The sequence below is a fragment of the Lissotriton helveticus genome, chromosome 7 (genome assembly GCF_964261635.1).
Source record: "Lissotriton helveticus chromosome 7, aLisHel1.1, whole genome shotgun sequence".
Taxonomy (NCBI): Eukaryota; Metazoa; Chordata; class Amphibia; order Caudata; family Salamandridae; genus Lissotriton; species Lissotriton helveticus.
This window is the reverse complement of record NC_136068.1, coordinates 1,944,291,631-1,944,307,419: the sequence shown is the minus strand read 5'-3', so window position 1 is coordinate 1,944,307,419 and position 15,789 is coordinate 1,944,291,631. Positions and strand designations below refer to the sequence as shown.

Sequence of the window (15,789 nt, the reverse complement as noted above, 5' to 3'; positions counted from 1 at the left end):
CCTGTGCCAAGCTGCTACATGGGTTTCACTCCACAGTTCACTAAGCACTACTGCATGTACAGTCAAATCCATCGAGATCGGCTTTTTGTCTGTCAGTCCTGCAGCATATGCTGGTTTGATCCATTTTCAGACCCGCCTCCGGGGTGGTTTTGCTTGGGTATTCATGCTAAGCTGAGGAATTTGCGGTTAGATGGCTCTATCAGATGAGCAAGTTACTTACTTGTGGTCATGCTTTTCTGGTACAGACTATCTAACTGCAGAGTCCTCCTTGACCCTCTCATCTTCCCTGCTCTATGAAATGGACTCCTCACCCTAACAACCCTGAAGGATTCTGGACACTGGTCACACATCATGCAGTCATTGCTTCGTGTTTTTTTGGCGCGGAAATAGTCATAAAAGAAATTTATGTCAACACTCCAATGTGGTGCCTATAAAGTCACTGTGTATGTTGCGTCTGACTCTGGCGGCATTGACACTGAGCCGCTTAGCACCACCTACTGGCACACAGAGGTACCACTCAAGATTTCTTCTGGCTCCTGTCTGAAGCCAGGGGAATATGTAAAGTTGAGGAATCTGTGATAAGAGTCTCTACCAGAAATATCGTAACCGGTAAGTAAGTTTTTTCATGTCTAGCACGGAAGTCTGGGTAATCTCCTATTACTGGGTTAAGAGGCAGCACGTTATGTCTGGTTGACTGCTCAATGTTTGTGTATTAACAGAAAGTATGTTTTAAAACATCTAACATCTGCTTGCAATGAGACTGTGATGCTTTCGCATGCAACATCACAACTCTATATTTTAGTTTTAAAACATTTCCATGTTATATTCTTCCATTCCTGTTCCATTCTCTAGCATGCCAATCAGAGGTAGGCATAATGAATGAGAAAGAGTCCCATACGTGCTTCGAGCCCAAGAAGATTTCAGCTCACACGTTCACCTTAAAAAAATGCCAGCGAACCCCCAAGTTGAAAAGAACCCTTGCCTGCACTCAGTGTGAGAAGAGATTTAGCAGGAAGGCACTTCTGGCGAAGCATCAAAGAAGCCACACTGGGCTGAGACTGTATCCGTGCACCAAATGTGAAAAGAGCTTTAATCAAAAGACCTCTTTTCTTAAGCACCAAAAATCACATGCTGGAGGGAGGCTCTTTCACTGCATGGAGTGTGACAAGACCTACACTCGAAATGAAACTCTTTCGATTCATCAAAGATCACACTCAGGAGTGAGGCCTTATCACTGCACTGTTTGTGAGAAAAGCTTTACTCAAAAGTCAAATCTTCTATATCACCAAAGAATACACACAGAAATTAGGCCTTTTCACTGCAATGAGTGTGAGAAGAGATTTACTCGTAAGCAAACTCTTCTGCAGCACCAGAGAATACACATGGAAGAGAGGCCTTTTCACTGCATGGAGTGTGGCAAGAGCTTCACTCGAAAGTCCTCTCTTTTGATTCATCAAAGAACACACACTGGAGTCAGGCCGTATCACTGCACTGATTGTGAGAAGAGCTTCTCTCAAAAGTCAACCCTTTTGATTCATCAAAGAATACACTCAGGAGTCAGGCCTTATCACTGCACTGATTGCGAGAAAAGTTTTTCATCAAGTTCAAGTCTTATCTACCACGAAAGAAAACACACAGAAAGTAAGCCTTTTAACTGCACAGAGTGTGAGAAAAGCTTTACACGAAAGTCGAATCTTCTATATCACCAAAGAATACACACAGAAATTAGGCCTTTTCACTGCAATGAGTGTGAGAAGAGATTTACTCGTAAGCAAATTCTCCTGCAGCACCAGAGAACACACATGGAAGAGAGGCCCTTTCACTGCATGGAGTGCGGCAAGAGCTTCACTCGAAAGTCCTCTCTTTCGATTCATCAAAGAACACACACAGGTGTCAGGCCGTATCACTGCACTGATTGCGAGAAAAGTTTTTCATCAAGTTCAAGTCTTCTCTACCACGAAAGAAAACACACAGAAAGTAAGCCCTTTCACTGCACAGACTGTGAGAAGAGATTTATTTGTAAGCAACATCTTCAACGGCACCAAAGAATACACAGAAACAATTCACTGAGCGGAGTATGACAAATGTTTCCGATGTAGGTCACAGCTTCGAAATCATCAACGAATACACTATCTGTGAGGCCATTTCACTGCACTAAATGTGAGAAGAACTCTACTCTAAAATCAACTGTTGTAATTCCTCAAAGAATACCCACGAGTGAGGCCATATAAATGCATGGAGTGTGAGAAGAGATTTACTCAAAAGCCAAGTACTCTGTATCACCATATGGCTCACAGGAGCAAAGCTTTGTCCAAGTGTTGAATTTTTAAATGCACATAAAATATACTAAAGTGAGTCAATTTTCTGAATAAAGTGTAAGAGCGTTTAACCCATAATTCACATCTTCTGTGGCACCAGAGAATTCCTACGGGACTAGGCAATCTTAATGCACTACATTCTATAATAAAGATCAGTCTTTGCCTTCATTAATTTGATAGTAACTGAGTATTAGAAGCGATTTATTTTGAATCCTCCAAATAGGTGTGTCTTGAGGTCTTTTCTTTACGTGAAGACAAGTGTTCTACAGCAGAACTGATCATATGCCATGGAGTAGTTTTGAATGTATTTTATGGCAGTCTGTAATGCTGGGAGTTTGAAATAGCACAACTAATGTCTCCCAAGTGCTAATCAGATTTTAAACAAAAGCATTATTTTATTCTTACAAAATATCCTGGACTTGACAAGAGGGAAAACACTTTACGATCTAGAAAACAGTTTTCTGATTTTTCATGAGTAGCATTTTAACTCCAATCAGCTACTTTAAGTGCCAGACAGATTATGTAAATCTGTACCAAGTATTACTACTGTTAGTACGGTATGCTAAACTGAAAGTAGCCAAAGCACGTCATTTCAGTACTACCTTACATAGGGTTTGAAACATTTTGCATTATTGAAGAATAACAAGTTTATATCTGTATTGTGTTACCCTTTTTCCTGAATAAATGTATTAGAATTATTTTTGTTCTTTAATGATTTAGCTGTTGCCTAAATCTTCACATTGTTTTATCTATTTTGATATCAACTCCTATAATCTACATTCTTGCAATTGCAGTGAAGCACAGTGGAGCACTATAGAGTGCTTCCGTTACATAAGTCTATTCCCATATGTAATAATGTAGCACAGAAGTGACCCCAGTCCCACAGTTTCAATGTTAGAGTAGAGACTCTGCTCCATAATAGTTAATGGGGTTTGAATAACTAATCTATTCCTACACATCTCAGTGAAACTGAGTAGTAAATGTATTTCCATTTGTGTCCGTGTTAAGGAGCAGTTCATCTTTTTCCATACTTATTAATAGTGAATCTGTTAGGGCGCGGAAGTCCCACTAGACGCCAGGTGGCACATTTTGGGTGTGATGAGCGACATCACCTGGCCGAAGTGGGACAAGGTATGGCTGGCACTGGCGAGTATGGTCGCCAAGAGAAATATAGCAAGACTGTGGGGTAGTGATCTCTTTCCTACAGTGGAAGATTGGGGGCGGACCTAGACTGGTGACAAAGGGCTGAGAAAGTAATATATAAAAGCAGAGGATGTCCCAAGAAATGGGAGAAAATATGAGCGGCATGGAGACTGTACAGGGGAGAATTGTTAGGTACCCAGTCTGTGTCTGACCCTGGTTAGTGTGATGCATGCATTTGGGTCTGTAATTGCTGTGTATACTGTATATGCTGTTGTTATGGGTTACTCTGCCTCCTGTAAGCCCATGGAACTGATAATGTTGAATACTACGGGCATGCCATGGACCCGAGGGATATGGGGGGATCGAACTGTTATTGATGATTATAGGATGGCCTTCTCCATTTTGTGGCCGATGCTGACAAACAGACGAATATCCAGGAGCTCGGCCTTTGTGTACAGGCCATGTTGTTCCCGGTGATTGTATGATGGCCTTTGTTTTTATGTACCATTGAATTACCGATGCCGACTAATGTGCGATTTTTATGGAGCTAGTTATTACAATAAAAAGATTTTCGCAAACAAAAATAGTGAATCTGTTATTGTTAGAGTAGTAAACCTATTCCCATACTTAATAGTGTTACTGAGGAATGGCTATTCCAAAACTTGTTAATGTGACACAGCACTGAATCTTTCACCATACTGTGACAACGTAGTGAATCTATTCACAAACTTATTATTTTATTGAATAATTTCCCAAATGTAATATTAGAGTAGTGCATTTGTTCCATGTACTTATTCATGCCTCATAGTGAAAATCTTTCTATATTTTTTAATTTTACAGGGTAGTGAATCTATTCCCTAATTTAATAGTATTGGAGTAGTGAGTCCATTCATATACCTATAAGATAGTAGTGAATATATTGCCATGTTTAAAAATTTTTATAGCATAGTTAATCTATTCCTTACGAAACAGTATTTTAGAAAAGCGACTCTATTTCACCACTTGTTAATGGCGTTGCGTATTGAATCTATTACATACTTAATGTCTTTGACCGACTAATTAATACATTCCCACACTGTAGGAAGCTGGCTCTCTGTATAGTGGATTAAAATGAGGTACTCTGTGTAGAGCGTCCAAGAAGACCCTCAATTGGTTTACAGAAGCAAACATGTTAACACTTAATGTTCTCTTTTGTGGTAGTGCAGCGTGCAGTTTAGGCATCTCAGAGGGCAACATGCTAACATTTGTTGTACTCTGAGAACAAATGGCACACACTCAAGAATAAATTTGAGACCAATTTAGAAAAATAAGTCATATTTTTATATACATTTATATACCAAGAACTTCGTTATCAAGTAAGTACTTTTTTAAATATCAATTTTTACAGGTAAGTGAAATGTTCACTTAAATGCGTTTTTACACAGCAATGCTTTCCTACGTAAAAAAGGCATATGTTGCATACAGTTATTTACGGTTGGTTTCTTAGGGTCATACTGGGCTGAGTACCTCCACCAGTTACTTGTTACAAGCCCTGGGGCATCCAGGTGCAGAGGTGCTGGTGCTGGTTGGGGTATTAGCTTTGTGCATTATTTTTTTTTTTTTTTTTTTGTTTTTTTTATTGGCATTTCATAAGAAACCAAAACATGACAACACATGTCAAACCTAGCAAATCCATACCATAGTAATCACTGCATTACAACACTCCTCGTCCATAGGTACATAATTCACAACATTCGTATTAGAATGTACATCTACTCTAGGCGGTACGCATTAGCTATCCACACTTGTCGCACTTAGGTACTCTATTAAATATATCCAATAGTCTCTAGGTCTCGATCCCGCTGGTAGCTCTTCCTCGTAGGTCTTCAGAGTGTCCTTGCAGTATACCAAGTCCTGTATCCATTGCTTAGCTTGAGGCACTCGTTTACTCCCCATTCCAGCGACACTCTACGTTTGGCCAATAACAGAGCTATTGGACAGCACCACACCGCTGACATCTGGAATCTGTGCGTAGACCAAATCTTACCAATCGTACAGGCGTATGATATGCGTGATGTAGATATTTAATATGTATAATTCGCAAATTTCAATTAGGTGTCAGTAAACTTGTAAGCATTCCTGTTATGGGCCATTCCTTTTCAGTTAAGGGAGTATCTAGACAAGCATTCCATTTTTCCAGTGCTTTGTGCCCTGTGTTCCCTATATCTTCCTGGATTGATACATATAATTTGGACACTATGTGTCTGGGATCAGGGGTAGTGAGCAAAAATTGCAGTGTCACTAATTGGTGTGGCTCGGCTGAGTATGACGGATACAATTTCTTTACAGCCCCTTGTAACCTGTGGTAGGTAAACTTGAATAGCAGTGTCTGATTACTCACATATGACAGGTCTTCCATCGTTTTGAACACTCCATTGCAATACAAGTCCCCCATAGTATCTATACCCACCTGTCTAAGCAATCCCATTCCCACCTGAAGAAGAGGCAAAGCCGGAGCATATAAAGGCAGCTTGTTTGCCATACGCCCCATCATGCGCCATGCTTCATTTGTTGCATCTATTGTGTTGATGTCTAGCTTGTGCAGCCGAGGTCTGCGGTGTGTTATAATCGCGTCCAACGGTGTCGGTTTCGCATCTCCTTCTTCAATCGCCACGTGTGTAAGGAAGGGGATTTTGTGATACCAAAAGTGTGCAAATTGCACCTGTGCGCACAAATAATAGAGCAGAAAGTCAGGGACTTTGAAACCGCCTCGTGAATATGGCAACGTTAATGTGTGCAAATCAATGCGGGCCGATTTGCCTGCCCATATTAAATGTAGTGTCATAGTGGAAATCCTACAGAACACTGCCATAGGTGGACGGATTGGGATGTTATTAAATAAATATAAGAGTTTTGGCAGAATTACCATTTTTACAATTGCCAGTCTATCAGCAAGCGATAATGGCAGCTGAATCCATCTTTCGATTTTCTCTTCTAGTGTACTGACTACTCTGCCATAATTCGTACGGACAACCACTTCAGGGTCTCTGTGAAACCACACTCCTAGATATCGCACGGGCTCCGACTTCCATTCTAACGGGAACTCTGTCTGGTGCAGTAGTGTAGTATTTATTTGTTAGTGGTATGATCAGTGATTTAGCCCAGTTAATCTTGAGTCCTGACTGACGCCCAAATTTAATATATTCCCGCAATAATGGATTCAAGTTCTGCGCCGGGTTTCGTACATATATAACATCATATATCATATATATGTTGCTTTTATAGATTTGAGGGCTGCCTTCGACTTAGTTCCTCGAACCCTATTATGGGAGACACTGAAAGATATAGGGGTTCCAACTGAGTTACTAGCCCAGCTGATAAGATTACATGCAGGGAAATATGCAATAGTAAGGTGGGGACCAAGGGGCGAGACATCTGAAGCCATACCAGTGAGGCGGGGTGTACGACAAGGTTGCGTGTCGGCACCCACGCTTTTCTCACTTTTTGTAAATGATATCCCCACCTTTCTGGGCAAATGCAGTCACGACTCCCCAAAACTTGGGGGTGAAGCTATCACAGCATTACTATTTGCTGATGATACAATCCTTATTTCCCAGACACCTAAAGGCTTGCAAAATCTAGTGAACGCATTTCATAATTATTGCATGCAAAAGGGCCTTTAAATCAATTCAACGAAAACAAAATACATGTCTAGAAATCCACAAAAATCATTTAGAAAGAACCTTGTCTTGAAAAATCAAAAATTGGAGTATGCGGGAAGCTTTAATTATTTGGGAATCATGCTAGATAGCAAGCTAGCCTGGATAGGTCAGCTAGAGAAAAATAGGTTAATGTTCCAGCAAAATGCATTTCCAATTTTAAAAAGACACGGAGACAGCCAGTCCAAGGCAATCCCTCCTGCCCTGGAAGTGGTCAAAGCTAAGGTTCAGTCTGCGGTACTGTATGGGGCTGAGATTTGGGGTCCTTTTTGTAAAAATAACTTTGAACGGGAGGAAAACAAGTTCATACGGAGTCTATTGAAAATCCCTGCCAGAACTCCATTGACCCCAGTACTTCTAGACATTAATATTAAACGCACTGACTATCATGCAACCTTAAGACCGCTATTGTATTGGATAAGGTTATGGACCACTCTGGAGCTGCTTAGTTACAGAGATGGCCTGATAGAGATCATGCAGATCAATGGTTTTAAGAGTGTCCCCTGGATAAAACACATCTTTCTTTGGGTGAACAAGTTAGGCCTAAGCCATTACTGGGAATAATAATAATAATAATCCACATTTGTAAAGCGCACAATCACCCGTTAGGGCCTATAGGCGCTGGGGGCCGTCGGGAAGATTAAGCAAGCTATTGCCCAGAGTCGCATGGTGCTGGGCTAACCTGCCGCCGGAGCCGGGGATCGAACCCTGATCCACAGATTCCAGTGTCAGTCGCCCTGGCCGCGGCGCCACACCTCTCCCACTGGGAAGAACCCCTAAAGCTTACAAACTCTTGTAAAAAGATTTTAAAACAAACATTTTGGTCCCATAAGCACACCGAACTACTTTATAGCTCTTCCACAGGGTCACTCACCCGGAAGTTCCTCGAATTCAAAGATGAAGGTTCCTTTGAACCCTTTCTGGATGAGGTAGGCCCCCCGTTAGCCAAATCTTTATTTTTAAAATATAGATATGGCATACTGGAAATAAATGCATACACCTCTAGATGGGGGGGATTGAACAAAGGAAAAGATATATGTACTATCTGTTCGCTGAAGGCAAAGGAAAATGAGGCCCATTTACTCTTCATCTGCCCATCTTACAAAGCTAACCGAGACCGATGGATTAGACCACTGTGTAGGAACCTAGGTGTAAGGACTTGCAGTGAAGCTGAACGCATACTGAAAGCCGATACTTCACAATTGGTAGTATTTTGTATAAGTAGATTTTTATATAATGTGTATCTGATCAGAAAAAAGGTGGGACTAAAATTCTAGTAGCCCTTTGAACCTTGGTCTGCAAGGCCAAGATAACTACCTATAATTAAAACCTTTTCTCTTCTTAATATTTTAAACCTGGCTTTTAAAGATTTTAGTATATTTATGATATTTAGTGTTAGGTTTTATGGCGTAACCTGATCATGTGTATATAAATGTATGGTTACCTCTGCCCCCCCAAAAAAAACTCTCCGTACTTGTGCTGCTGGATGTATTGTTATGTTAAATGAACTGTAATTATGTGCTTTTAATTGTTCTTTATGGCAAAATTGCCGAAATAAAGATTAAATGAAATATAACATCATATCATCAGCGCACATCGATATATATGCAGTGGCCTCTGGGGGAATTGTAAAGCCGAGCAGTGATGACCCTGCCTTACCTTACAAGCCAGCGGTTCGAGCACTATGGCGAACAACAGGGGGGACAGAGGGCAACCCTGCCTTGTACCCTGTTCTATATGAACTACCTCTGATATGTAATTGTTGATCTTAATGCGGGCGGTGGGCGCCGTATATAATAGGTTCACCCATTGCAAGAATATCGGGGGGGAATCCCATTCGTTGCAATATTGGATGCAAATATGTCCATGCTATCGAATCAAACGCTTTAGCGGCATCCAATAGTATCGCAGCCGCCTTTGTATTTGGGGTCAGAAAATACGATATTGCAAACAGGGTTCTAGTGTGGGTTGTTGAGCGCGTTGGAATAAATCCTGATTGGTCAGGTAGAATCAATCTAGTCATTAAGGGTTGCAATCGGTTAGCTAACAGTTTGGACAGGATCTTAGTGTCTACATTTATGAGGGATAACGGTCTATACGATTCGCAGTATTCTGGGTTCTTTTCAGGCTTCAGTAACGCTAATAGCATTGCCTCCCTCATTGACTGTGGCAGTATTGATTTCTCGTGCGCATCTACTAGCATTGCCACAAGATGCGGAGCTATCTGATCTGCAAAAGCCTTGTAGAACTCCCCGTAAAGCCGTCCGGGCCAGGCGCCTTACCATTGGGGAGCTTTTTGATAATTTCAGTGACTTCTTCTACCGTTATGGGTAAGGAGAGATATGCTCTCCATGCATCAGACAGCCAGGCGAGCGCTATATCATCACAATGCTGCACTATTTCCTCTGCTGACGCCGTATTCTCCCCAGTGTATAATTTCCCGTATGTGGCCACAAACTCCTTCAGTATGCCCTGGATGTCGTGACATAGAACCCTCTCTGAATTTCGTGTGGCTTGCACAATCGTTGGCGGTCTACCTGCACATATCTTAGCTGCCAATACTGCACCTGGCCTACCTCCCTCCCCATAACAGCGTGCGACTTGCCGTTTCGTGATATATCGGAGTTCCTCTTCTGCGCATGTTTGGTAGTCTGACATCGCCACTCTAATGTCACCTAGTAACGACGCGTGTTGTTATCCTCATGTTTGGTTAATTGTTGGTGTGTGTCTTTTAAGATACCTGCACTCGTATTTATGCAGATCCCTCTTATGTTAGCCTTGAATGCTTCCCACAGCAATCCTGGATCGTCCGTGGTGGGTACATTCAACTCAAAGTAGTCAGTGATTGCTTTACTAATTGTATCCGTGTATATAGGGTGAAGTAGTGCTTTCCCATTAAACCTCCAACTATACGGGGGGAGTATAATTCGGCATTTTAAGCTTTAGGAGCACCGGATTATGATCCGACAGTGTTCTGGGAAGATTAGATACGGAATCTACCCACAGTGATATAGTCGAAGATCCTAACCAAAAATCTATCCCGGACCAGCTATTGTGTGCCGCTGTTGTGTGTTTAGCCTCTAACTTCTCAGGATGTCACATTCTCCATAAATCATTTAGTTGCCTGTTCAGTATAATATCTTTCAGTTTAGTTCATGCTCTTTTGTGCGTTTCTACCGAGGGCTGTGATCTATCCCCATCTTCATTCAAAGCGACGTTAAAGTCCCCTCCCCAGAGCAGTGGTGCGTCTGGCAACTTGTTTATGATCTACCTACCTATCTATGATAGAAGTCGGGGTCATCTATATTTGGCCCGTATAGATTGAGTAAGTTGAGCCTCTGTCCTCTGATCATTCCCGTTACTACCACATATCTCCCCTCTTTGTCTGAATGGACTTGCTCTACCTGAAAGTTTAAGCCCTTTCGAATTAGTATAAGGACCCCTCTAGAGTAGGAGGAATAAGCAGACCCATGTACCGACTCCGCCCATCTGTGACCTTCACGATTCGTCGTATTCGGGGCCATATGCGTCTCTTGTAAGAATGCTATATCAATATGTAATCTAGTGAAGTAGTCCAGTATTTGATGAATTTTCTTCGGATTTTTGAGACCCCTAACATTCCAGGTTAGGAACTGTATTCGTTCAGTCATTAGTTACACATACAGAATCTACAGTACAAATGTATTAATGCCCAAGCGCGTAATGTACACCATTCATATCGTATGTTTGACATCGCCATGTACACAACATAATGTGCAATTGTACCCTGGATTATGGCAGTGTTTCTCAAATGCAGCAATGCATAACAACTTTCCCCAAAAAAAACCTCCCACTTCAGCATCCCAATCATGCCAAAGACATTTCCCTTCAACACTTACAACTGTTTCCAAACTGTGGTAGGGAAACACCCTATCAGGGGTCCACTCGGGTCACACATCTGCATCCAACATAGTGGATGTGGCCAGGTGAACATGAGCATTGCAAGCACTAATACACTGTCGCAAAATACACGCAGTCCGAAGCCCAACCCCAGCTGGCAACCCCATGCCTAATCAAGAGGCAACAAATCTTTCTAACATATTATCCGGCCTGTTCACACATACTAATACCATGCTCCACTCAAGATGTGGATTAAGGGGCATTCATGTATCTACTCTCGCCCAACAGTATCTACAGCATAGCGTACCCCAAACATCTCCTTGTCCCAACCAAGCAGTAATAGGCCTCACTCATTATATGAATGCCTAATGAACAATTCCTGAGCACACATCTCAGCTGCATTGTCATACCTGAGGCTCTGTTAAGGAACATTAACGCATACTTGCTTTCTCAGCCTGGACTCTTCAGCTATACAAGTCTCACCCCATCACTTCCAGGCCACAGCCGTAGTTGCATAGCAGCGGCAGCTGCGCATCCTACGGACGTGCTGTACCCGTAGTATTAGCCGTGGTACACTTCTCCATTCACTGTGAGTTTTATTTGATCACTGTGTTGAGGCGTTCAATATGCTGCAGGTCCGAGCATAAAACACCAAATGCTAACACTACAGTACATTGACAGTGAGAAACATATCCCAGTGCAGAGGATAGCAATTCCAAAGGACGAAGGGGAACACTTCATTCTGTCCGCCGTGTTCAGCAGTTCGTCTTCCTTCACCTTCTGCTCTCAGTCCGAATCTTGCTGCTGTTCGGTCCGCCTTTGCTCTCGTCGCCGCTGTCCATGCTTTTTAATGTAATCCTGTGCTTCTTTCGGAGTTTGAAACAACATGGTTTTGCCGTCTCGTGTAATCTTCAGCTGGGCTGGGTACAGCATTGCATATTCTATCCCCAATTCCCGGAACTTTTGCTTTACAGTTGCAAATTCCTTACGCGCTATTTGTACATTCACGGTGAAATCCGGATAGAACTCCAGTTTGTTGCCCTGATATTCAATGCGTCCCTTTTCCCGCGCCATTTTCAGAACGACATCTCTGTCTCTATAATTGAGAAGGCAGGCAACTATTGGTCGCGGTGGCGCACCAGGTTTTGGTCGTAGCGCAAGCGATCTGTGTGCGCGTTCCACAATAAATACTGAGGATAATTGTTCTGTTCCAAAAATATCACGGAGCAAACTTTCCACATAGCTCTCCATCTTCCCGGTGTTTGTTGACTCTGGAATACCTGCAATTCTTACGTTATTTCTCCGGGATCTCGCTTCTAATTCTTCTGCCTTATTTTTAATGACCTCCAGTAGTCTGTCCATGTCTGAGCATTTCTTCGCTGTTTCGCGAGATACATCCTCCACTGCAGATATGCGGGTCTCCGCCTCCAAAAGGCACTCTCCATGTTTATCTAGCTTCGCCGCCATGCTGTCTACTCGCAGCGTTATGGTGTCCAGTTTCCCATGGACATCCTTCAAACTTTGTTGAATAGCCTTGAGCACCTGTTCCATACCTTTTGAGGGTTCTGCGTCGTTCTCCACCTCGGTATCCGAGTGTGCCGTTGCCTCTTTCGTGCTCTTTTTGGCATCAAACGTTAGCTTAGTTTGGAGTTTCTCAGGTTTAGTGCTGCTTGAATTGCACTCCAATTCGATAAGTTCAGGTGCTTCTGCGAATCTATTATACTAGTGTTCTCACCCAGACGCAGTCATGTAGCCATAGATGGGATCTCGTCACAGATCTGCGGTTCCGTTAGTGCCACATGTTGACTATTCCTCCATGCATGCAGTTGTATACCTCTAGCATTGCTTCTCCTGTGATGGCAACACATTCACAATAAGGCGCCTTGCTGTGGTATACCGTCAGTAGGGTGTTTGCTCATTCAAGTGGTAAGCCATATAATAAGTTCAATCTCGGTATCTATCATCATGTACTATCCGCTCCGGATAACAACATTATTTCCAGCACAAGCCACTAAACAGCACCTTCCCGGAAGCCGCATCTGCCGCCTATCTGCTACACGGAGATGTCCACCATATTGTCCCCAGGCTCAAACATCGCGGTCGCTGTCACATCTTTCCAACAGTCCCATTTGTACCTTAAGGTCCTGCACCTCTCCTTAGCTTCCGTTGCGGTGATTGCACCCTTTCACCTGCACACTTGCGATAGCATCCGAGTTCTCTGTAGGAGTGCCACCAGTCGCTAATGTCAGAGCCTCGCCCATCCTGCTGCCCAGTAAAGCGCATCTCGCTACCAGTGGGACCTGTGAGGCTACATGGGCGCCACAATTTTGTGCCTCGCATCTATGCCAATTTTTATTGTGTGTATGCAAGGGCCAGTATAGTATGCCGCCTGTTATCTCCTTGTACAGCCACTATACTCCGCTGCTGATCACCTGGGTTTATATTCAGAAGATCGCTCCTCATTGCGCCGTATTCGCCGCGACTGCCGATCTTCCCACAAGAGTTTCACTGGGCGCCGCCATCTTGTTTGGCGCGAAACTTAGAGCCCCATTCATTCCGACATTAATTTCGGCCGCAGCGTCTCAGTTATAAAATCCAGCACCTGCACATCTTAACGCCGGGGCATTCCGACAGCCGTGCGTATCATCAGCAGTCCATCAGTGACTTGCTTACTGCTCTTTACCGCCGTTAACGGGACCTGGCCGGTGGAGCTGTCTCAAGAGGCAGCCATTCCGCTGTGCGCCCTCTAGCGCCCCCCTTAGCTTTGTGCATTATACCAGAAGGCAGGGGGTCCACCTGGAAACAGCTGTAATGGGGAACCTGGGGGCAAGCCTGGGAGTTTCCAATGGGGGCCTCGGATCTCAAGACTCCTGGGAGCAAGGGGGCACAGCCGGTTTGTTGGTACCCAGCTGGGTGCAGAGTGGATAGGTCGGCTGGGCCAAGGTCCTCGCGGTTCTCAGTCTCGCCGGTTTAGGGTACAAAAATAGGATAGCTAGGCCACTCTGGAAGTGGGTCTCTCTGGGGTTGATGACCCTTGCTGGCAGCTCGGTCTCAGTACTATTGGAGTCTCAACTGGACTTAAACAGGGTTTTGTTGTTACAATGGGTCCGGTAGCCTAGGTATTGGTGCGGAAGAGCTCCGGTCTGTGCTCTCTCACTTAGTGAGCCTGATTCCACCAAATTCAAGATGGCGGAGATCTACGTTTTGGGTTCACATCAGGCAGCGTACCTTATGGGTGGAACTAGCCTGGTGAGAAATATGCCTCCTGACATGCTAATTCTCCCGCCTGTCCTAGTGCCAAATGAGCCCCGGCAGGAGGTGGCATTTCACCTGTTTGAGGTAGCCTTGGGTCGCATATCAAAGGCAGCAGTGGCCTTTGAAGCCTCCTGCTTTGTTATGCTCATTACTTAGCTATCTTGCTTGGAGTAGGTATCAATGCCTCTGTCCATAGCAGGCACCGTTACGGCCCTCAGTGAGCACGGGCTTCTCTGCAGGGGGTCAGAAGCCTGTCTGTGGTGGCCAGCTGGTCTACACCAATCAGCCTGTAAACTAGTAGTCGGAGCATGTATTAATAAATCCATTTCTGTAGTCAGGGTTGGCTTATTAATACAAGATGTTTGATACTAAACATCTTTAGTTTGAGTGAAGTCATCACTTAGGTGAGGAACTAGCAATTAACAGTGTCCAGCACATGTACTTAAAATGCCTTCCCAGTTCTCTAGTAATATCCAAGAATCGACTTCGACATCACAGGGGCATATATGCTCATGCAGATATGTCTACACATGTAGTATAGTGCACCCTGCTTTAGGGATGTAAGGCCTGCTGTAGGGGTATCTTCCCTAAACTGCATGCAGTTTCTGCAGAAATGGCACACAGAAGGTGTGCCATATCGTGTCTTCACTTTTCTCTGCACCGTGTCTCGCAGCCTGCCGTGACAGTTTGCATAAGTGTGCTGAGGGGTCCTTTAGGGTGGCACAATTCATGTTGCAGCCATTAGGGATCCTCTTTAGTACCCCATGTGCTAGGTTCCCTGGGTACCATTTACAAGGGTCTTACCGGGCGTGCTAAAGGTATTACCAAATGGGGGAACAGTTGTACAGTTTAGGAAAAGAGATCTGGCACTGGGGACCTGAATAGCAGGAACCCAGTGCACCTTCTGCCAAAACTGCATTGAACATCAGGCAAAAAGTGAGGGTAACCATGTCTTAAAGGGGCCTTTTCCTACTTAAACCACACCCTCCCCCCAAACGAAAGAGAATATGACTAATCTTTCCCAAGAGAGTCCTCATCCTATAACTGGAAAAACCTGTAAAGTCTATCTGCATTTGCATGGTCACTCCCAGGTTTGTATAGATTGAGTAAGTTGAGCCTCTGTCCTCTGATCATTCCCGTTACTACCACATATCTCCCCTCTTTGTCTGAATGGACTTGCTCTACCTGAAAGTTTAAGCCCTTTCGAATTAGTATAAGGACCCCTCTAGAGTAGGAGGAATAAGCAGACCCATGTACCGACTCCGCCCATCTGTGACCTTCACGATTCGTCGTATTCGGGGCCATATGCGTCTCTTGTAAGAATGCTATATCAATATGTAATCTAGTGAAGTAGTCCAGTATTTGATGAATTTTCTTCGGATTTTTGAGACCCCTAACATTCCAGGTTAGGAACTGTATTCGTTCAGTCATTAGTTACACATACAGAAACTACAGTACAAATGTATTAATGCCCAAGCGCGTAATGTACACCATTC

General features: G+C 43.7%; 1 protein-coding gene across 3 annotated transcripts in view; it reads left to right on the top strand.

Moving 5' to 3' along the window:
* The window catches only part of LOC144770959 (uncharacterized), a 267,516-nt gene that overhangs the window by 171,129 nt on the left and 80,598 nt on the right, over nucleotides 1-15,789 (top strand). For 2 of the 3 annotated variants that reach the window (XM_078655811.1, XM_078655810.1), the window contains one exon: nucleotides 853-3,981. The exons of the other annotated variant lie outside the window; for it this stretch is intronic. In XM_078655811.1, the coding sequence (XP_078511937.1) occupies nucleotides 853-2,081 (1,229 nt within the window). In that variant the 3' untranslated portion in view covers nucleotides 2,082-3,981. Of the gene's footprint in view, nucleotides 1-852; nucleotides 3,982-15,789 lie in introns of those variants that run through there. 3 annotated transcript variants of the gene reach the window in all.